The sequence below is a fragment of the Nicrophorus vespilloides genome, unplaced genomic scaffold, assembly GCF_001412225.1.
Source record: "Nicrophorus vespilloides isolate i.1.1-1 unplaced genomic scaffold, Nicve_v1.0, whole genome shotgun sequence".
NCBI lineage: Eukaryota > Metazoa > Arthropoda > Insecta > Coleoptera > Silphidae > Nicrophorus > Nicrophorus vespilloides.
In genome coordinates this window covers 453051-477872 of record NW_017099680.1, presented here as the reverse complement: position 1 = coordinate 477872, position 24822 = coordinate 453051, and the positions used below count along the sequence as shown (strand labels likewise).

Genomic DNA, 24822 nt, shown 5'->3' with positions numbered 1-24822 from the left:
AATTTCAAAACTACAAAGATGTTATGTGACTTTTATTAGCGATGCATTCTATTTAAATCCTATGAACGAGACAAATTATCTTCAAACAAGTAAAAACTATATTTTCATATTGGACACTATTTTGTTGGTACTAAAAATTAAATATAGATTAATAATTATAATGTTTGAATATACAATTTTCATAGCAGATTTCTAAAATATATTTTATATAGAAATAAAATACAACATCGAGCAAAAAGACATATGGTCAATAGCTTTTTGCAGCAGTAAAATTTTATTTTTATAATTTTATTATTGTATTAAGTTTTATTATTTTGTAATTTATTTTTGCAATAAATATTATTTTTAAAATACAACATTCTTAAGATATTTTTTTTGTATCATTTTTACTAAATGTATCTAACATTCTTGTACTCATTCCCTAAAATATTTTATTTTTGAAAATATATTTTATCTGAATATCTATCCAATAAAACATAATGTTGGGAAAAGTATTTGTCTGTTAATGAATAAAATTAAAATAACATAAATATCTAACATTAATTATATTGCATAAAACCATTTAAATATTTACATTAGAAAAAACAACTGAGTTCGCAACTTCCATCGCAGTTTATCGAGGATTCTGCTGGATCATTGCAAGTGCAGAGAGGGAAACATAATTTGAAGTCAGCGAATGTGGGTGTACCGCAGATTTTGGTTAATAATGTGCAACGAAGAGGCAAATTCGTAGCTCTTGCAACTCTTGCCACATTTGCAGCTTCGACTGAAAAAAAATATGTAAAATGTAATTTGTTTGTAATTAAAAATATTATTAAAATTACTATATATTATATACCCTTACCATATTGGGAAGCAACAAATATGAATAATACAGTAAATGTAATTACTTTGTACATTTTACTTGTAGTTATTTGTAGATTGCAAATAAGTATTTTGGTTTTCATTTTGATCGACTTCCATTTTTATAGTGATTTTATTGTATACATCATAAATATATATACCTTAATATATACGATAAATATGTATAATGTATTCTTTGATAAGGAAAATATATATCGTAAACCGATGAAATGGAATATATTAATTAATTATTTTTTAAACTGTGACGTTTAATTAAAAATGTACACCTTAAAAATTAACACACAGAGTAAAGTTATATATATAAAAATATGAATGTACTTTTATTTATTCGTTTATTTATTCAAAAAATATCTTCTAAGAACAAAGCTTCTATATAAAAAAACATCGCAATTTCAATTGTTTATCAATTAAACAATTGGATTAAGGAGTAATAGCACCATTTAAAGCTTATTACTTCTGTCGAGTAATAAACAATTGAATTGAACTACAGGACAAAGAAGAAATAACATTTTGAAAATATATAATATTGGTCAGAAATATATATTAAAAATAATAGAAAAATGCATCAAAACACCAATAAACAATTTAAATTGAAAATGTTAATTTTTATTTGTACAAACAATGTTTTCTAATAAATATTTCCCTTTTAATAATGTCAGGTGGTAGACTGTAGCAGATTTCATGACGCTTTGTTATATCGCTCCTCGTCGTAATTATCAGCATCAGGGTGTTGAGTTACTTTTTCCTCTTTTTATATTATCTCGGACATCATCCTATCGAATTCGTCAGGATAATAGCATATCTCATGCCTCTCAGGAATTCCATTTACATTGATAGTTTCTTCATCTTCAATATGACCATAGTCACTTTCGTGGTCGTCGTTATCCATGTCCTCATCAGATTCATGCAGATAGTAGCAAACCTCGTCCAACTTGTATTCATTTACGTATACAACATCGTCGTCTTGAAAGATTTCATATACCTTCATATCAACTTCGTTCGGATAATAGCATAACTCGTGCAACTTGTATTCATTTACGAATACAACTTCGTAATCTCCATTCATCTCGTTGGCTTTAACTTCTCCACTATTATTTCTTAAACTCATTGTTATAAATTGCAAACTTGATGCTTCTTCTAGTATTTTATATTATATATTTTACAGGTATTATTTTCCTAATTTTATTAGGTGCAATAAATCCCCTTTCCTTTGCAGACATCGAAATTAACCTTCATTATATCTGTTTTTCTTGAAAGTATTTGTTGACAATTCCAAGAATAATCTATGAAAGAAGGGCATAATTAATATCTAGTTTTGTTGCCTTTAGGTAAAATTAGGGTAAATAATATATTGAAAATAAGTAATATTTGTTATAAATATATATTAAAAATAATAGCAAATACATCAAAAAACCAATAAAGAATACAAATTATGATTAAAAATAAAATATAAATTTTCAAAATTATTAATTTTTATTTGTATAAACGACGCTTTTTCATAAATATTTCAATATCGTCAGGTGGTGGGCTATAGCAGACTTCATGAGCCTCTGTTATATCGCTTCGGTGCATCGTCTCCTCATCGTAATTCTTATCATCAGGGTGTTGAGATACTTTTTCCTCTTTTTGTAATATCTCGGCAATCATCCTATCGAATTCGTCAGGATAATAGCATATCTCATGCCTCTGAGGAATTCCATTTGCATTGATAGTTTCTTCATCTTCGTGGTTGTCTTCATTCATGCTCTCATCAGATTCGTGTGGATAGTAGCAAACCTCGTCCAATTTGTATTCCTTTACGAACTCAACATCGTCGTCTTGACTGATTTCATCTACCTCCATATCAACTTCGTTCGGATAATAGCATACCTCGTGCAACTTGTATTCATTTATGAATACAACTTCGTCATCTGCATTCATCTCGTTGGCGTTAACTTCTCCACTGTTATTTCTTAAACTCATTGATATAAAATGGAAACTTGATGCTTCTTCTAATACTGTATTCAAGTAACTGGTGATAGCAGTACGTTGTTCACCTTTAGATCCCCTCTCCTTTAGATAAATGTTTACCTGCACAAAATAGTTATTCTTGGAATCATTAGATATATCATAAATTGCAGGCATCGAAATTAACCTTTATTACATCTGTTTTTTTTTGCAAGTATTTTTGACAATTCTAAGAATAATCTATGAAAGAAGGGCATAATTAATATCTAGTTTTGTCGCCCTTGGGTAAAATTAGGGTAAATAATATATTGAAAATAAGTAATATTTGTCATAAATATATATTAAAAATAATAGCAAATGCATCAAATAACCAATAAACAATATAAATTGAAGAATGATTAAAAATAAAATATAAATTTTCAAAATTATTAATTTTTATTTGTATAAACGACGCTTTTTCATAAATATTTCAATTTCAATATCGTCAGGTGGTGGGCTATAGCAGACTTCATGAGCCTCTGTTATATTGCTTCGGTGCATCGTCTCCTCATCGTAATTCTTATCATCAGGGTGTTGAGATACTTTTTCCTCTTTTTGTAATATCTCGGCAATCATCCTATCGAATTCGTCAGGATAATAGCATATCTCATGCCTCTCAGGAATTTTATTTACATTGATAGTTTTTTCATCTTCGTAGTCGTCTTCATCCATGCCCTCATCAGATTCGTGTGGATAGTAACAAACCTCGTCCAATTTGTATTCCTTTACGAACTCAACATCGTCGTCTTGACTGATTTCATCTACCTCCATATCAACTTCGTTCGGATAATAGCATACCTCGTGCAACTTGTATTCTTTTACGAATACAACTTCGTCATCTGCATTCATCTTGTTGGCCTTAACTTCTCCACTATTATTTCTTGAACTCATTGTTATAAATTGCAAACTTGATGCTTCTTCTAGTACTGTATTCAAGTAACTGGTGATAGCAGTACGTTGTTCACCTTTAGATCCCCTCTCCTTTAGATAAATGTTTAACTATACAAAATAGTTATGCTTGGAATCATTAGATATGTCATAAATTGCAGACAACGAAATTAACCTTTCTTACATCTGTTTTTTTTACAAGTATTTGTTGACAATTCCAAGAATAATCTATGAAAAAATGGCATAATCAATATCTAGTTTTGTTGCTCTTGGGTAATATTCAGGTAAATAATATATTGAAAATAAGTAATATTTTTTATAAATATATATTAAAAATAATAGCAAATGTATCAAAAAACCAATAAACAATATAAATTGAAGAATGATTAAAAATAAAATATAAATTTTCAAAATTATTAATTTTTATTTGTATAAACGACGCTTTTTCATAAATATTTCAATTTCAATATCGTCAGGTGGTGGGCTGTAGCAGACTTCATGAGTCTGTGTTATATCGCTTCGGTGCATCGTCTCCTCGTCGTAATTATTATCATCAGGGTGTTGAGAGACTTTTTCCTCTTTTTGTAATATCTCTGCAATCATCCTATCGAATTCGTCAGGATAATAGCATATCTCATGCCTCTCAGGAATTCCATTTACATTGATAGTTTTTTCATCTTCGTGGTGGTCTTCATCCATGCCCTCATCAGATTCGTGTGGATAGTAACAAACCTCGTCCAATTTGTATTCCTTTACGAACTCAACATCGTCCTCTTGAGAGATTTCATCTACCTCGAATACAATTTCGTCATCTGCATTCATCTCGTTGGCGTTAACTTCTTCACTATTATTTTTTGAACTCATTGTTATAAATTGCAAACGTGATGCTTCTTCTATTACTGTATTCAAGTAACTGGTGATTGCAGTACGTTGTTCACCTTTTATATTCTATATTTTACAGGTATTATTTTCCTAATTTTATTAGGTGCAATAAATCCCATTTCTATTGCACTATATCTTTTGTTACAAAAGTTTACCTGTAAAAAATAGTTATTCTTGGTATAATTAGATATACCATAAATTCCAGAGGTTCAAACATCGATAGTTCTTGGAACAAACTATAAAAATATGTCAAAAAACAATACAAATATGCAACACATCACTTTCTATGTCCACACTATACTATTTGATTATCTCGGAATCCCCTGACAGAGTATATGTGGGGGAAACAAGAGCAGTACAATATGATAATAGAACTCTTAGTGATTGGAGACTGTGTCTTCTGTATGGATTGATGGGCTTGGATCAAAAGTTCTTAACTAAATTATTTGGGTATTCTCGAGAATATTATTTCATCTAATGTTTTGCTAGTATCCTGTACTTTTTCCGTTTACATGTAATTCGTTTATTCTGTTGTTAATAATGTAACATTCATAGCCAATTATTGTTTAAGTAGATGTCAAATTTCCAGTTTTCACGCATCAGTAAATAAGTATATTCTTATATTTAATGTGGTGACTCATGTAAACGAATTAGTTGAAAAACATTTTCATACTCTGTAGTGTAAATGTGGGAATCTCTTTGAGCATTAACGAAAATAAATATAGTTATTTTTAATACTAAGTAAGCACCAAAGAAATATATTTATTTTATAACTATAATATTACACAAATAATTACAAAACAAATTGAAGGAAATAAAATTAAAATAATTTAATTATTATAAAGTCATTTTGCCATTTTTAAGAAATTTAACAATAAGAAAGACAATTACGAGAAACTACATAATGTTAGTATTAAATGTTTTCATTAAATGAAAACTTATAAGCAATTTATGGTGCAAGTACCGTTGCAGTTGAACCACAAATCATTGTTGTTCACGCATTCGCAGAGTGGAAAACAGAGATGTAAGTTAATGAATGTCGGCAAGCCGCAAAATCTATTTAACAGTGAGCAATGGATAAATTCCGGGACTATGGCTCTTGCCACTCTAGCAACATTTGCAGCTGAAATAAAAAAAAAAACTTAAATTTAAATATAATGTAAAGTACAATTATAAAAATGTAAATAAATGAATATTAGATATATAAAACAATATTTTAATTGATAATCATACAGAAATAAATACTTACGATAAACTTCAGCAACATAGATTAAAAAAAATGATAAAATAATGATTTTGAACATTTTAGTAATTGTCTTTAATTCGTTGACGAATCAAAATATTATAATTTTCGTTGGAAATAATTTCTACTTATATATCCATTAATTATTCATCTACATTACGTATCTGCATGTGAATAAAATAAAAATCTAGGTTCCTTCGATATATATTCATATTTTTTGATAAGAATAATAAAATTGGTCAAAATGAAATTTTTTATGTGAAGTAAATATTTACCGATTGTAATTATAATTTTGAGTTTATTTGTTAATTTATTACAATGAATTTGGAGTTCTTATTTAAATATTAAGTCTTAGTGATCATTTTTATATATATGAAGTTGCAAGTTTTAATTTTCTAAATATTTTCGTGTCCACAATTTGTTTATATATTAATGTAGACTTAAAATTTATTAACAAACTACATGGAATATTAAATTAATTTTTATAAATAGCTGTTGCAGATAATTTTGGTATTTTTTTGTCGATAAAATCTCTCATCTCTTTGACCTAACACGCAAATCGACTCTTGGATCTGTACGCCTTCGTACAGATATCTTAGCATTAAAATAGTATATTATTATATTGATATCCTCAATTGCCCTTATTCCCAATTTTAATAATATTTCCCTGTTGCAATAATTCAAATACTATTTTGTAAAATAATGCAGTACTATTAAAACAATTATAACAACCTAGTTTGCTAATATCTGAATGGTAAAAAAAATTGTTAATTATAGCATAGTCATTTTTCTTTTTGCTCATTAAAATAACTAATTTAAACTGTAATTTATTCTCTGTTATCTGCCTAATAACAATAGTAAACATTTTAATTGTTCAATTTTGCTATCAAAGTATATTTGATTTATGTTCGAGATATTAATATACCGACAAATAACTTTTAAAACAATTGTTGGTAAACGTAATGCGTAATGGCGTGTACATATGAAGTTTGTATATATCGATTTATTAAAGGGCCGATGATAAATATCAACAGGTGTAAACAAATCGTTGTCGCTTGGCATCTCCCCGACAAAAATTTGACGGCTTTCATTTTTATTGTGTCGTTTGGGACTGAAAGATGTCCCAAAGAAAGGTTAATCTGAATAAGGCTTTGGCCAGAGCGAAGAGATGCGGTCAGTTAAGCAATTTGGATTTTGAGGTTGCAAGTGTTCACGTGGCGGATGAGTTTAACGTGCCCGAGAAAAAGCGGAAGCAGTTGGTGGGATTCTTGCAGAAGAAAATCATCGATCTGAAGAATAAGGAGTTTAAGAATGTCATTGATCCTGAGTATCCGAAGATAGCGAGGAAGGATACGAGCCACGGAGATATGCTCACCTTTGCCGATGCTCTTCCCACAACAGAAATAGATAAGTACGTGCAAAAAGATATAATCTATAGGACGGGTATGAAGAAGCAGCTGGAAGTTTACTCGGATACTGCGGCCAGTGTGACGCTCGAGTTTAGAAACTTATATCTTGAGGTGACCCATGCAACTGGAGTTAACAGTAGGGTGAGGCCTTTGGATGGGTCGGAAACACATTTCACTTTGAAACCGTACCAGTATTTTGGTAAAACTGAGCATTATGATATTTATCTGGCCAATCGTGAAAGAATCAAGAAATACTTGTTCATACAATATCCTCTAATGCAGAAGATTTTGAAATGCTCGACGATTTTACCACCAATTTTAATCGACATCAGCAAATTTCGCGAGGCCGAGAATGAAATCCCAACCATAATGGCTGTCTTCGAAGAAGAAGTTGCCGAAGGCGCGAAACTCATTAAGAAATTTCATTTTGCTGTGAGTAAAGTGGCCAGAACTTTTAAAAACGAAGTACCACAAACCCCAAGGGCAAAAGCTCAATATTTAAGGACGGGAACCGGAATTCTAGCTTCATGTATTGATCGTCTCTTACGTAACACCATTCTTCAAATCATCAACATCACAGGAGATGGAAATAGAATACCTTTTCTTAAACTGAATTTGGGTTACGATCACGGCTTGATTTTGAGCCCAACGGCAGAAGAAACCACGCAAATGTACGCGAAATTACTCAGAACCATATCGAATTCAGCAAATGAGCTTCTGGCTTTGGAAAGTATAATGTACGAAGGTTCAGACGAATATTACATACCAATATACATACAAGAACAGTTTCTCGAAGAGTGTATCGAACGTATCAGATCTAATATACAGGAATTTTATATTCCGGTATACGAATACGTGACTAAGTTGGAAAGCAGCTTTGCTTCTTTGTATCCGGAGAGTGAAGATCAGAAGGACAGCGAGCAAGACTTAGAAATTAGTTTTGAGGATGGCTGCAAACAGATCGATTTTTACATGAATTTAATGGACGAGATCGAAGAAATCGTTACCAACGAGTATTATGCAATTGGCGCTGTAGAGCAGGAAGACTGTAGAGCTAATTTGAAAATGTCCATTTACAATTTAATAGAAGATATAGCTGCAAAACTTGTTTTACAGCACGAATGGGAAAACGAAGATATTTGTGAAGTTTTCCAGAAGCTAACTGAACGTGCTTTAGAAATACCCAAAAATTCTCAAGAGCTAATGGATCAGGGGGTTTACATGACTTGGGCTAAAACTGTTTTAGTGCCACAATTAACTGAGAGAATTCAAAATATGTTGGTGGTGATTTGCAGACTGACCGATATCACCACTATAACCTATGATCATATGCAGCTGAATTGCAGAACCGTCCATTGGATCTGGAATATTAAACCAATCTTGGAAAAGAATTCCTCAATGTACGAAGCATACAAATACGATTTTGAGGAAGCTTTGGCAAACGCCGTTGTCAAAATAAATGCAGATATCCAAGATATTATACCGTTTTTAACTATGTTAGATTCTATGGACAATTCTGACAATGCACGAGAATACGTGCATCAGTTGGCTGGAATATTGGTTAAAATTAGAAGCTGCGAGCAACAGAAAATTTTGATCAACAAGGAAGAGGCAACGTTCAAATATCCTATATCTTCATTTCTTGAATTGGAAGATTTGAAGACGTGGATCTATCAATTCTATCATCTTGTTAAGTTGTGTATGAATTGGAACCGTAGTTTCTTTGCCTGGATGGACGGTCCTTTTGAATTTTTAGATGCAGTTCTGGCCGAAGAACAGTTGGAGGAATTCTTTAAGGAATTGCTGAAGATACAGAAGTACTACAGGAATAAACTAAGACAAATGGCAACTGAGAATAATGCAAAAACATTTCAAGGTAATTGTTATATTTTTGTAATAGTAATTGATTATTTTTTTTTATACATTTTAGGATCCGTGGAAGATCCTGATCCTTTGAATCAACCTGCTCCTATTCAATTGACTAGAAAGGTGATGCAGCAGCTTAAAGATTTCAGACCTGCTCTTCAGCTAATGGGAATTATGTGTAATTCGGCGCTTCTTCAACGTCATTGGGATGATATGTCTGAGATAGCCGGATTCGATATTACTCCGGATGCTGGGACCACTCTAAGAAAACTCACAGAGATTGACTTGGGTCCTAGCTATGAGCCTTATGAGATTATAAGTACTGGTGCTGTCAAAGAATTGCAGTTAATTACAGCGCTTAGGAAGATGATAGCCGAATGGGATGATGTTAAATTTAAAACTAGCGCTTACAAAGATTCTGGAGCTATGATTTTAACAGCATTAGATGATGTGCAAGTTATACTAGATGACCATATTATGAAGACGCTGACTATGCGAGGTTCTATTTTCGTGAAACCGTACGAAGCCCAAGTGAAAGCCTGGTACGAGAAGATTACTAGGATGAATGCAACCATCGATGAATGGGGAAAAGTTCAGTCGCAGTGGCTGTATCTTCTTCCAATTTTCTCATCTAAAGATATCGTAATGCAGATGCCAGCAGAAGGAATATTGTTTAGAGAGGTGGATTCTACTTACAAAAGATATATGCAGGTCGTAGCTAAAGATCCTCGTGTTATTGAGAGTGCAGGAGCTGTCGGACTTTTAGAAGCGATGCAAATGTGTACTCAAAATCTTGAGAAAATTAATGATGGCGTGACCTCGTACTTGGAAAAGAAGAGACTGTTCTTTCCTCGATTCTTTTTCCTCTCCAACGATGAAATGTTGGAGATTTTGTCGGAAACTAAAGATCCTCTCAGAGTGCAACCTCATCTCCGAAAATGTTTCGAAGCAATCAACAAGTTGGAGTTCGATGGACGTCTTCAGATTCATGCAATGATGAGTCAAGAGAACGAGAAGATAGATTTTATGAGGATAATCAAAACGGAGGAGGCCGGAGGAAGCGTTGAGAAGTGGTTGATCCAAGTAGAGGAGCAGATGCTTTCTTCCATGCGTAATCAGATATTCGAAAGTTGGACCGATTACTGCAATAAGCCAAGAACACAATGGATGCAGGATTGGCCCGGACAAATTGTTCTGTGCGTTTCACAGATCTACTGGACTGCTAACTGTCAGACTATATTAGGTCCGGAGAGCACATCGACTCTGCAGGAACTCAGCGATATTTTGAAGAGCGAATTGCAGGACACTGTCGAGTTGATCAGAGACCCGAATCTCACTAATTTGCAGCGAATTACGATCAAAGCGCTTATTGTTATCGACGTACATGCAAAAGACGTTGTTTACGAAATGTACCAGCAGAATGTTCTACACGAGAACGAGTTTAAATGGTTGGCACAGCTACGATACTATTGGGAAGATGAAGTGTGCCAGGTGCGAATCATCAACGCCACTGTAAAATACGCCTGTGAATATTTAGGAAATAGCGATAGGTTAGTGATAACTCCGTTAACGGATCGATGCTATCGCACATTGATTGGTGCGTACCATTTGCATTTGAATGGAGCTCCGGAAGGACCGGCAGGAACCGGAAAAACGGAAACGACGAAGGATTTGGCCAAGGCCTTGGCCGTGCAGTGCGTGGTTTTCAATTGCTCTGATGGATTAGATTACAAGGCGATGGGGAAGTTCTTCAAAGGATTAGCCTCTTCTGGCGCCTGGGCCTGCTTCGACGAGTTCAATAGGATCGAAATAGAGGTGCTTTCTGTGGTGGCACAGCAAATTATGTGCATAGTCCAAGCGGTCAGAGGACACGTAAAGTCATTTTTATTCGAAGGAACCGAATTGAACTTGAACCCATCTTGTTATGTGTGCATTACAATGAATCCCGGATATGCGGGAAGAACGGAGTTGCCTGATAACTTGAAAGTGTTATTCCGTACTGTAGCTATGATGGTACCAGATTACGCGATGATCGGTGAAATATCATTGTATTCGTACGGATTCCAAAACGCACGAATTTTAAGCGTAAAAATTTCGACTACTTATCGATTGTGTTCGGAACAATTGTCTTCTCAAAATCACTATGATTATGGAATGAGAGCTGTGAAGAGTGTTTTATCTGCAGCTGGTAATAACAAAAGAAGTTTTCCGAACGAGGACGAAGACATTATTCTATTAAGATCAATAACCGATGTTAATTTACCCAAATTCTTAAATCACGACGTACCATTATTTGAAGGAATCATCAGTGATCTATTTCCTGGAATTAAACTTCCACAGCCTGACTACGTTATCTTCATTAAGGTATTATATCAATCATACTAATTGAATGATTATTTCTTTATTAATTATATAGGCAATGAAAGATTCTTGCAAAAGGAGAAACTTGCAAGCGAGGGAATCGTTTATTATCAAAGTGATTCAAACTTTTGAGATGATGATAGTTCGTCATGGATTCATGTTGGTGGGAGAGCCATTTGCTGGTAAAACTGTTACCTTAAAAGTCCTTGCAGATACATTGACTTTGCTTTGTGAAAGAGGACATCCTCAATTGAAGGTGCAATATCAAATAATAAATCCTAAGAGTATAACCATGGGACAATTATATGGACAATTCGATCCGGTAAATTAATATAATCGTATGTATACACTACATATTTAAAGTAATATATTTGATTTTTAGGTTTCTTATGAATGGTTCGATGGTGTTATTGCCACATGCTTCAGGAATTTTGTGATTGATCCTGCACCGGATAGGAAATGGGTCATTTTCGATGGTCCTGTAGATGCTGTTTGGATTGAAAATATGAATACAGTTTTGGATGATAACAAGAAGCTTTGTTTGATGTCTGGGGAAGTTATGGCCATGACCAATTCAATGTCTATGATCTTCGAAGTTATGGATTTGACACAAGCTTCGCCTGCAACAGTAAATTATACATTTTTAAAACAAAATCAGAGGTGGATTATATTTAAATATTGTTGCAGGTTTCTCGTTGCGGAATGATTTACATGCAACCAGAAACTTTAGGTTGGAGGCCTTTGATGGAATCGTGGGTGGTCAAGCAGAACCCCGAATGGTGTGGATCAGAATATAAATCAATGATTATCGGATTGTTTGATTGGTTAGTGAATCCGAGTTTATATTTTATAAGAAAGAAATGTAAACAAATTTGCGTGCCTGGCGAAATGAATTTGGTGAAGAGCATGATGCAAATTGTACAAATGCTTTTGGATGATGCTTGCTCTGAGAGTCAAAGGAAGGAAGATGATTTCAAATATATGATAGGATGGATTCAAGTCACATTTATGATAGCAGGTATTTCTTTACGTGTTTATTTTAATTAAATATTTTTATTATTTTAAATCATATAATTGTTGTGAATAGGTGTTTGGGGATTGGGTGGAATATTGGACACAGATTCCAGAGATGCATACGACGAGTTTTACAGAGGAATGTGGAAAAACGAGAATGAGGCTTATCCATATCCAGAGTTTATTGGAGAGAAACTGGAGGTGTTGATGCCTTTCGAAGGTATTCTAATGGATTACAGCTACATCTACAGACTGAAGGGGACTTGGAAATATTGGCCTGAAATTGTACGATCAATGAGAATTGAGGAAGCGCATAATGTACAGCAAGTTTTAATTCCAACAGTGGATTCGCTGAAATATATGAGCATGGTTGAGATGCTAATTAAATACAACATGCCTTTATTGATGGTTGGTCCAACGGGAACAGGAAAAAGTTACTATCTACAAGATTTGCTGATGAATAAATTGGATCAGGAAAAGTTCGTTCCAGCTTTCATTACTTTTACTGTGAAGATAAGTGCTAATCAAACGCAGGATTTGGTGATTTCGAAGTTAAATAAGATCAGAAGAGGCCGGTATGGATCTCCGAAGGGGAAAATGACTGTTATTTTTGTTGATGATTTGAATATGCCTGTGAAGGAAGTTTACGGTGCTCAACCTCCGATTGAACTGTTAAGACAGTACTTTGATCACAAAAACTGGTATGATCTTAAAGATACAACAAAATTGTTCTTAGAAAATGTGCTCTTTATTGCTGCAATGGGATTAGTGGGTGGAAGCAGACAGGAAATTTATGCTCGGTTTTTAAGGCACTTCACAATTTTCTCAATAAACGAATACAACGAGGAAACTCTGACAAAAATATATTCAAATATATTATTGTTGGGTTTGAAAAAGAATGGATTTCCGAGTGATATTATTATTATGGTAAATTCCATTGTATCGGCGACAATGAGCGTATATTTAGCGGCTATGGAGAAACTTCGACCGACTCCGGCCAAGAGTCATTATATATTTAATCTTCGTGACTTTTCAAGAGTGATACAAGGTTGTGGGATGCTTCGAAAGGAATCGGCCGAGGATAGAAAAGTGTTTGCCAAACTTTGGGTCCATGAAATATTGCGTGTCTTCTACGACCGGCTGATAGATAAAAAGGACAAAGAGTGGCTTTATGAGAAATTAAGAATATTTGTGAGAGAACACTTTAAAGATTTCTTCGATAACGTTTTCGAAAACTTACAAGATTCAGAAGGAAAAGTCAGCGAAGATAGTCTGAAGGACTTGATGTTTGGAACGTATATGGATATGGATGCTTCTGAAGAAGACATTCGATACGATGAAGTCGTAGATATCGAACACTTTAGGCAAATTGCGATGAATTGTTTGGACGATTACAATTCGACGCACAAAACTAAAATGGATATTGTTTTGTTCCGATACGCTTTGGAGCATTTATCCAAAATATGCAGAATATTATCGATTCCATCTGGAAGCGCTTTATTAGTTGGTGTGAGTGGATCAGGACGACAATCACTAACGAAATTGGCAACACAAATATCGCAGTACAGTTTTTTCCAACCGGAGATCAGTAAAAATTATGGAATGAATGAATGGAGGGAAGACTTGAAGAAGGTTCTAAAAGAATCAGGAGGTCGAGGAAAGTCCATGACCTTTCTTTTCTCCGAAGGCCAAATAAAGGAAGAAGGTTTCTTACAAGATATCGATTGTCTATTAAATTCAGGAGAAGTTCCAAACATTTTCCCCATTGATGAGAAGCAGGAGATCTTAGAAATGGTTCGGCTTGCAGCGCAAGGTGGAAACCGAAATTTGGATATTAGTGCCTTGGTGGTGTTTTCATTTTTCACCAAGAGGTGTAAAGAAAAGTTACATATGATGCTGTGCTTCAGTCCCATTGGTACCACTTTTAGGTCTCGGCTTCGATTATATCCCTCATTGGTAAATTGCTGTACTATCGATTGGTTCGAGGATTGGCCCGAAGATGCTCTCCAAATGGTAGCACATAGTTGGTTAACAGATATAAATTTGCCAGATGGTACAAAATATTGCGCAGTCACTGCTTGTCAATACTTTCATGTGGTTGCGAGGAATGTCAGTGCAGAGTTCTATAATGCAACCGGAAGAAAAAGTTACGTGACTTCAGCCTCATATCTCGAATTGATCAAATCTTTCACTACATTTGTTAATTCTAAGCAGAAAGAAATAATGAGGAACAAAAATCGATACCTTGTGGGTTTAGATAAACTGCAGAGCGCTGCTTCGCAAGTAGCTGAAATGCAAAAGAATTTGGAAGAGTATAAACCATTGTTAGAAGAGATGAATAGAAAGGCCATTGAAGTGACTAAACAAATAGCGACTGAGACTATACAAGTTGAAAAAGCTTCAACTCAGGTGAGACAAGATGAGAAAGTTGCTAATGTTCAAGCTGCTTCGGCTCAAGCGTTGAAGAGAGAATGCGAAGCCGATTTGGCTGAAGCTATTCCAATTTTGGAAGATGCGATCGCCGCTTTAAATACTTTGAAACCAAATGATATAACTTTGGTAAAATCGATGAAGAATCCACCGGAAGCTGTTAAAATTGTCATGGCAAGTGTTTGCGTTATGCGAGATGTTAAACCAGATCGAATCAACGATGCAGCTACTGGTGGCAAGATTTTGGATTATTGGGGTCCAAGCAAACGGTTGCTAGGAGACATGTACTTCTTGCAAGTATTGAAGGATTTTGATAAGGACCACATAAAACCGGAAATTATGGCGAAAATTAGGAAAGAGTTTTTACCGAACAAATTATTCAAACCTCAAATTGTAGCTAAAGCTAGCAGTGCTGCTGAAGGACTTTGCAAGTGGGTGATTGCTATGGACCTTTACGATAATGTTGCCAGAGAGGTTGCTCCAAAGAAGGAACGCTTGGAGAAAGCTGAACGTGAATATGCGGACACAATCGCTATATTGATAGAGAAAAAAGAGGCTTTGGCTAAACTTGAAGAACGTTTAGCTAATTTGAACGAGTTACTAGACGATGCTATTAAGAAACAAAACGAACTTCAGGAGAATGTTGATTTGTGCAAGAACAAACTACGCAGAGCTGTGAAATTGATTGGTGGTTTAGGTGGTGAAAGAACACGTTGGTTCCAAGCCGCCGAAAATTTACAACTGCTCTACGATTCATTAGCTGGAGATATATTAATATCTTGCGGACTTATCGCATATCTATCTCCGTTCACAATGGATTATAGGCAAACTACTGTGAACGATTGGCACAAACACGTAAGAGATTTAAGAATACCTTGCAGTGAAAAATTCGATTTTACTGATATTCTTGGATCTGATATAAAGATTCAGAACTGGTACATTAATGCTTTACCAAGGGACGCATTTTCTACAGAGAATGGTATAATTCAAGATAGTTCTAGAAGATATTCTTTAATGATCGATCCGCAAAGTCAGGCCAACATTTGGATAAAACACATGGAAAAGAAGAACGAACTTGAAGTGACCAAATTTTCCGATGCAAATTACATGAAAATCTTGGAGAAGTGCGTACAGTTTGGAAAACCGGCGCTTTTGGAAAACGTCGGAGAAGATTTAGAGGCTCCATTGGATCCATTGCTCTTTAAAGCTGTATTTAATCAAGCCGGAATAGAAGTGATAAGCTTAGGCGATAACGTTATTCCATACAACAAAAACTTTAAGTTATATTTAACATCCAAGTTACGAAATCCACATTATCTGCCGGAAGTTTTCAACAAGGTCACGATTATAAACTTTGCTCTGACGGTTCAAGGATTGGAAGATCAATTATTGGGTATTGTTGTTGCTAAGGAAAGACCTGATTTGCAAAGGCAAAGGGAAGATCTGATTGTACAAAGTGCGGAAAATAAAGCTGCGCTGGCGCGTGTTGAAGAGAACATTTTGAAAACTTTGTCTGAATCTCAAGGTGATATTCTTGAAGACGAGAGTGCTATAGAAGTGTTAGATTTCTCTAAGATCTTGTCCAATGATATAATAGCTAAGCAGAAGTCTTCAGTGGAAACTGAAAAAAAAATCGAAGGTTTTCGGTTGGATTACAAACCCATCGCTGAGCATTCTGCAGTTTTGTACTACAGTGTTTCGGATTTACCCAACGTCGACCCAATGTACCAATTCTCGTTAGAATGGTTCATAAATTTGTATATTAGCTCAATAGATTCTGCGAATAAATCGAGGGATTTGGATAAGCGATTAAAATTCCTGAAAGACACCTTCACGTATAATTTATATTCAAACGTTTGCAGATCGTTGTTCGAAAAGGATAAGCTGATGTTCAGTTTTGTTCTTTGCACGATGATCATGACGGCACAGAAGAAACTGAATGATAAGGAACTTAAGTTCTTGTTGACTGGAGGAATTACAGTCGATAATCCTTTGAAAAGTCCAGCAGAGTGGTTAAGCGACAAATCTTGGGATGAAATTTGTCGAGCCGAAGATATGCCAGCGTTCGTTGGGCTTGTGAAACATGTAACTGCTAATTTGAATCATTGGCAAAGTATCTACGATGATGATAATCCGCAAAATTTGGAATTACCTGCGCCATGGGAGAATAAACTTAATCATTTTCAAAAGTTGATCATTATACGTGTCCTGAGACCCGATAAAATTTTTGTGAGCATTAGTAAATTTGTAAGTCACGAATTGGGTAGTAAGTTTATACAGCCTCCGCCTTTTGATATTAGTAAATCTTACGAAGAATCGAGTTGCATTTGCCCTTTAATATTCATTTTATCGCCTGGAAATGATCCAATGGCGTCTCTGGTGAAGTTCGCGGAAACAAGAGGGATTCAAGACACTTTCAATTCGATTTCACTTGGGCAAGGACAAGGACCGATAGCACAAAATTTGATCGAACGTGGCCAAGAAGATGGTAGTTGGGTTTGTTTGCAGAATTGCCATTTAGCTGTTTCGTGGATGCCGATGTTGGAGAAATTATGGGAAACCATGGATTTTGGAAATACGCATCAGACGTTTCGTCTTTGGTTGACCAGTTATCCGTCCGATAAATTTCCTATATCGATTTTGCAGTACGGAGTTAAAATGACCAACGAACCACCAACAGGACTTCACCAGAATCTGCTAAGATCATATCAAAGTGAACCAATCAAAGAACCTGATTTTTATTCGGGATGCGTTGGAAAGGAATCAACCTTTTCAAGATTGCTGTACGCAACTACATTCTTTCACGCTGTTATTCAGGAGCGAAGGACATTTGGACCAATGGGTTGGAATATACCTTATGGTTTTAATGAGTCCGATTTGGATATTTCCATACAGCAGCTACAGATGTTTATTAACGAATCTGATAATCCTTATGAGGCCGTAACGTACTTAACTGGTGAATGCAATTACGGTGGGAGAGTCACAGATGATTGGGATAGACGATTAATCGTCACGATCTTAGCTGATTTCGTTAATAAAGATGTTGTCGAAAACATGGATTACATGTTTGTCGAAATCGGCGATTATGGTCTTCCCAGAAAAGACTCTTACGAAGATTACATCGAGCATATCGAGAATCTTCCGCACATCCACAGACCCGAAGTATTTGGTTTGCACATGAACGCTGGAATTACCAGAGATCTTCAAACCAGTTACAATTTGTTGGATTGCATGATTCATGTACAGAGTCAAGGCGTGGGTGCTGGAGATAGCGAAACAGATCAATTGTTGGTTATGATTAGCGCAGATGTATTATCGAAAATCCCTAAACATTTTGATTTGGAAGCTGCAAAAATTAAATTCCCTGTGCAGTATAATGAGTCTATGAATACGGTGCTGGTTCAGGAAATGGAAAGGTTCAATAGGCTTTTAAAGGAGATAAAGTTTTCTTTGGTGAATATACAGAAAGCGGTGCAAGGTTTGGTGATCATGTCTCCTGCGTTGGAGTTAGTTTCCAACTCTTTACTTTTGGGTAGGATTCCGGCAGCTTGGGCCAAAGTATCCTATCCCAGTTTGAAGTCGTTACCAAATTATATAGCGGATTTCGTTGATAGGTTGGATTTCTTGAACAAATGGTATATGGAAGGAAAACCGCAGAATTTCTGGTTGTCAGGATTCTTCTTTACTCAAGCATTTTTAACGGGAGCCAAGCAAAATTATGCCAGGAAATTTACAATACCAATCGATCAGTTGACGTTCGATTTTGAGGTGCTGAAAGTGATGAGTTTGGATTACGCACCGGCTGACGGAATTTACGTTTACGGTGTCTTCACTGATGGTGCAAGATGGGATATTCAAAAAGGCGTGTTGCGGGAACTTTATCCAAAGATCCGCAATGATTACATGCCATTAATGTGGTTGAAGCCTATTTTAGTTGAAGATTATACTGAGGAGGGAAGGTATAAATGTCCGTTATACAAGACTTCGGAGAGACGAGGCGTCCTTTCCACGACTGGTCATTCCACCAACTACGTTCTTCCATTTTTACTTGGGACGGATAAGAAACCTTCGCATTGGACCAAAAGGAGTGTGGCACTTCTGTGCCAACTTGATTAAAGTTTTTTACCAATAAAGATTTACACGGTTCTACCGATCAGGCGAATACATTATTTCTCTTTAACCCATCGTTTTTCCATCAACCATTGTTGTTCTTTGTCTTCTTCCTTTTTTTCTCTTCTTTTCGAATAATTGAATTGACTAAGAACGATCGATAGTCGGCGTTAATTTCTCGTTACGCGCTCGACGACCGAGAAGCGGGCAGTCGGCGTCGCGACGCTGCCGCAAGACCCGCATGTTTTGGCGCGTGCTGCCATGGCAACGACGTCGACGGCGCGTCCACGTGAATGTCGATGAACGGAACAAATGAATGAATTGTTGATGTGCGCTTCATGTCGTTGCATTTGTTTATCCATCTGATCATTATCGCAGTAAGTATTGTAACTAAATTATGATTATATAATGCTCACGATTATTAATTAAAACAAATTACTTCAACAAACATCAATGAACGATAAAAAACATATTTAACCACATTTACACTCAAAACAAATAAATAACATACACTTCCGTATTATTAATAAATATAATCGAACAATAAGTACTATATCAATTAAAATCATTACTTATAATAAATGTTAACGTTTGTTCATTTTTACCTTAAAAACTGCATTATTAGGTTCCCATTACTCATGAAAGTAAAATCCAAGTTACTCTAACAATGATAATTTCATTCAAAATTACCATTATGATTTATTGGAATTTTGTAATTCAACAACACTTTTTCGCTCAAGTCAAACTTATACATAAAAAGTAATTTAAATTTATTTATTTTTTTACTAAAATATTGCAATATCCTAAATATTTTGTTTAAAACAATAGCCAGTTTAAACTTTTAATTTAAAAATAATGAGAATTTAACGTTTTGTATTTTGTTTTATATATATACTAATTACCCATAAAAACAAAAGCCAATTTACGTTAACTATCATAATTTCAAAGTTTCTTAATTCTGACATTCTAGCCATAATCATATTTCCCCTAGCATCAAAAATAATCTAAATATATTACTTGTAATCGGAAAATACCTAAATCGCAATCATTTTTAAACCTACTGCATTGTAAATGAAGCAAAATCCTTGGAAAAATAATAAAATAAAAATGCTTCAAAGTCACAGCAAAATATGAGAATTAACATAATTGAAGAATAGTTTTTTTTTTCATGTTGTTGTGGAAAAAAACAAAACTTTATTTTATTTATTAATTGTTATTACTTGCATAAATATGCACCTACAACATGAATAGTTTGTAAATTATATCTACATTCTTAGTTGATTAGCAAAATAATTTTTAGAATATTGATAATTGACTATATTTATATTGAATTCTTTTTGAGTAATGAATAATTACTGATAAATGTATGTTTCATACAAGATTTATTTAAATGTTTACTTGTAATTATTAATAGAATGCAATTTAAAACGCTTTATTTTATTTATATTTATTAATAGGTTTTTATCTATGAATATCATATTGAAACTGAATGAGTTTACATTTAATCATTTACAAGATACTTGCATATGAGTTTATTCATAGGATTCATAATCTATTAATATCATTTATGTAATAATATCACATTATGATATTTCTTGATTTAATAAAATAATGAAAGGAAATTAATATAATATAATTAGTATGAAAATTAGATTCCAATATTAGATTCAACAAATTTACAAATTTTCGTGTTGTTTGATCATATTTTGAACATTTTATTAATTGTGTTAATATATATAAAATATTCAGCGAATTTAATAATCTTAAATATGAAACTAATTTTATAAATTTATACATTTATAATATTTACTGAAGAAATATGTTACATTATTAACAATTACAATATTCGAAAAATTTTTTATCAACAATATTTGCACAATTTGTTTTGTTGTTGTTGTACATTTTTATATATTTAAATATAAGCATATTTTAAATTATTTACTTTTCATGAATATGGAGCAAGTGGTTCTTATATATATAAATACATGACATTATCAAGAATACGCGTTAAATATCTCATTATTAACATTCATATTCGTTACGCCAAAGTAACCCTGACACAGATATAATAAAAAAGCGACAGAAAAGCAAGTACACGTGAAAAATACATATTATTAATAATAACAAGTAAACAAATATTTACTGAACAAATACAAAATTTCGTTAATGTTTTCGACAGGCTAGCAAATATTTAATCTTAATTATATTATTCTTAATATTTATAATGTACTGAAATAGCTTTTCAAATTTCTTCTAATTAAATTGTATATTGAAGGTACGATGTTTAGTGGCGTGTGGTGACAAAACCTTGGCACATGATGGGGTCAAATATTTTTTTTAATTATCTTTAAAAATCACAATTATTGGGTCAGTTATACCAATAGAAAGTCGGGCCTGGTCACAGTTATACCTCGGTTAGCATTACTTCTGATATTGAAGTTTTGATATAAAGAAGTCTGTACTTCCAAATCCCCAAATGATGAAAAACCTTACATGTTAGACAATGCTTCGAAATATCTTACTCATCTTAAGATGTTAGACATATGCATTTCTGCCCAAGTTGTGTTTCTTCCATCAAACATAACTTTCGTGATTCAACCATTAGATCTGAACATTCCTAGTGAGGCATAATTGTAATTTTCTAGGAAATATCCAGAAAAGAGAAATTGAGTACGAGATTTGATTGGTATGTCAAAGGATGAATGGCCATACAATCCTATCTTGATTCAGTTCACGTAGTTGTCTGATTCTGTTGCGTAGAATGGGTTTTTCATTTCTGGTCCCTCAAAGAGTTATAGCTTATTATCTGCATCGAACATTAAGTAATTTAATTGAAATAGAGGATAAAGAGAAAATTACATTTAAAACTTATTGGAAAAACCATTAAAAACCCAATTGAAAACATTTCTAGTTATTTGAATGTTATCCAGATGTCTCAATCAATATGTTACAAAAAGGAAGATGAAAAAAATGATAAAATATTATTGAATGAAGATGGTTTTTCCATAGAAAACTTAGGATTGTATTATTTCATTTATTTTAACAGTCTAAGAAAAAGTTCCACATATGATATTGAAAACGATATAAACTTGACAATTACGTATAAGTAATTGTTAAATAAAGTAAAAAAAAGCACAAACAATCAATTTTAGACTTATATTTGTAAATGTGATTTCATTTTGTATGTAAGTTGACTATTTATTTAATAAAACTTTTCTATGTTTGCAAATAAGCTTTCATATATTTACTATTGAAAACAAAGTTTTGCTTAAAGAAGTAGTTACGTAGAAGGTATCCTATTCGTTAATCTAAGTGTGACTGTACTATGGTAAAATGCCTTATAAATACTGAAATATACGTTTGTTAGAAAATACATGGGAAAATAATACATGGAACCTCGCTTAACGAGTTTAATCCGTTCCAAAATTTCCGGATTTTTACTCGTATAGTGAAACATATTCAAAAATACACATAACATGTATATATCTATAAAAATGATGTAGCAGGCGCGCAATCCGGTACTTCTCTTCTCATCATTATACGAAATGTCGCTCGTTAAGAGAGTCATTTTTCTTACAACTAATTTTGCTTGTTAAGCGATATGCTCGTTAGGCGAGGTGCTCGTTAAGCGAGGTTCCACTGTATTGTATATTATGAGAATGATTTGCTATTTAAGAATAGTTCAATGTAATATGATCATATTAATAATAAATGTTAACGTTCTTCACAACGTTTATTATTTTTGTGGATGTAAAGTAAAACAACTGTTATTTAGGCGAAGGCGTTCTATAAAAAGACGAGTTTCGTGAATCTACATTTCGTAAATATTATATTTATTATAACAGTTTGAATAGATAGTAGATATTTGAAATTACGGTTATAATAAGAAAGTTTATTGCATTCTAAATACATAATTAATGGATACCTCGATAACAGATATAAAAAAAAAGTACGAGTTATACAAATGAATATTGATTATTACATATTTCGACAGATATGATATGAATGCAGTTCGCATTCATCATCGGAATAAGCTTAATGGAAGTACATATAATCAATATTTGTTATCTACGTACTAGAACTCTATAGAAACTATATAATTATAAAATTCTAAATCTATATAATTATATTTTATAATTGTAATTTTATAAAAGTAGTATTTTTGGATTTTTCAATTAAAAATTGGTGAAAGGGAAAGTATGGATTTATTTGTGCGAATATTAAGGTGAGTGTGGCTTTTGAGTCTCATTATTATTCGAAAATGCATGCAATTAATCATGCAGAAAAAAAACAACAACAATGTTTTTAAAATATCAGCGTTTCACCAAATATTTATGCCGTGATAAATATTAATTACTTGATATGCATGTTAATCACGGGAGGTCATTTAAATAAAAAGTGCATAAATTATAAAATTAACAAAACAATACATGACAAATTAGAGTTTGTATCGATTCAAATTCGATGGAGAATATTTGCAAATATGATTATATATTTTTATTGTATATTAAATGTAATATAATACCGCTCGTATAGTGCGACTTTAATTAGTACGGATTCTGAACAAAATTATTATACTATATTTTCCTTAATAAAGTCTGTTTTGGTGCGGTTCTTTTATGGTAATAGGTAATATATAAATAATATGAATAAAATAAATATTTGCAGATTGGAGTTTTATTCACAAAGACATTATATACTCTAATATAAGTTTATTTGATTTTTTTAACAAATTTACAGTCTTATAAATGATCAAGGTAAATGAAAATATAAATTTGTTTACTTAAATGCACTCAAGTAAGAATGATGAAAATAGAATGGAACAAATAGAAGCAAGACTTGTATCATGCAAAGTTGCATGATTCATTGGTTTATTAAAACATCAAAGCTTTTGATAGGTGTTTTCATTGAAGTAGTCATTTAAATTGATTAAAATTAAAAAATATATTAAAACAATTAATAATGAAGTAATTTGAAACAGAATAATTATGTATGACAAAACTAATTAATCTAATTACAGAAATACCTCGAATAGTGCGGTTTCGATCAGATTAATTATACTGAAAGCAAACTAAATTTTATTTTAATTGGACAAAATAAAAATAAATTCTAAAAAAATTATATACCATTTTTCACCATATAGCGAAATCTAGATTTGTGCGGTTTATATATATTATTTATTGATGTATTTTTTGATATTCGAATTTTGTTATGTATTCAATACATATTTTTTTAATTAAAAAAATATGTTATTATTATATTGTTGTTAAAGTTCATTTTGTCTTTCAGACAAAAGCGCACAGACGAAAGCGCGCAGTAAAACAACTACTTCAAATGTACGCACGACATTCACTGTAATGGCTTAAGATCGGGAAGTTTGGTTTTAGATGTATCTTAAATACTAACAATTGGTGATAAGAGAGTATTACTGAATACGCCACTATTTATTGGTGTCAGGGTCATTAATAATGTTATATATGCGTATGCAACTAAACCTACATAATACTTACAATAATCAATAGATCAAGTCGCATTTTACAATTTTCTCTTTATCAGTTATTAACATTTTCTTACGGAAATTAAATGTCTACTTTGATCTAAATCTCAAATGCAGAAAGAACACATTCTCACAATTGCAATATTGAAATGGAAATATAAATCAAGATTAAACTGCAATTTCTAACATATTTTAAATTTAAAGCTATAAGTACTATATACATATTTTGCATAAAAATAATATGTGCTTTGTGGAAACATAGGAATTTTAGG

The 24822-nt window shown here is 32.9% G+C and overlaps 1 protein-coding gene across 1 annotated transcript; it reads left to right on the top strand.

The window, feature by feature from the left end:
* The first annotated feature begins 6981 nt into the window (after positions 1 to 6981).
* On the top strand, positions 6982 to 19059 carry LOC108565143 (dynein heavy chain 12, axonemal-like). The gene is made up of 6 exons (XM_017924432.1): positions 6982 to 9148; positions 9203 to 11502; positions 11555 to 11821; positions 11882 to 12127; positions 12187 to 12517; positions 12587 to 19059. The coding sequence occupies exons 1-6, from the start codon at positions 6982 to 6984 to the stop codon at positions 19057 to 19059; spliced, it is 11784 nt and encodes a 3927-aa protein (XP_017779921.1).
* Positions 19060 to 24822: the final 5763 nt, after the last annotated feature.

Bases quoted from the DNA above. Each gene is read 5' to 3' on its own strand.
- LOC108565143 (XM_017924432.1), top strand. From the start codon at position 6,982: ATGTCCCAAAGAAAGGTTAATCTGAATAAGGCTTTGGCCAGAGCGAAG. The intron at 11,822-11,881 runs GTAAATTAATAT...TTTGATTTTTAG, and splicing joins TATATGGACAATTCGATCCG to GTTTCTTATGAATGGTTCGA. The intron at 12,128-12,186 runs GTAAATTATACA...ATATTGTTGCAG, and splicing joins CACAAGCTTCGCCTGCAACA to GTTTCTCGTTGCGGAATGAT.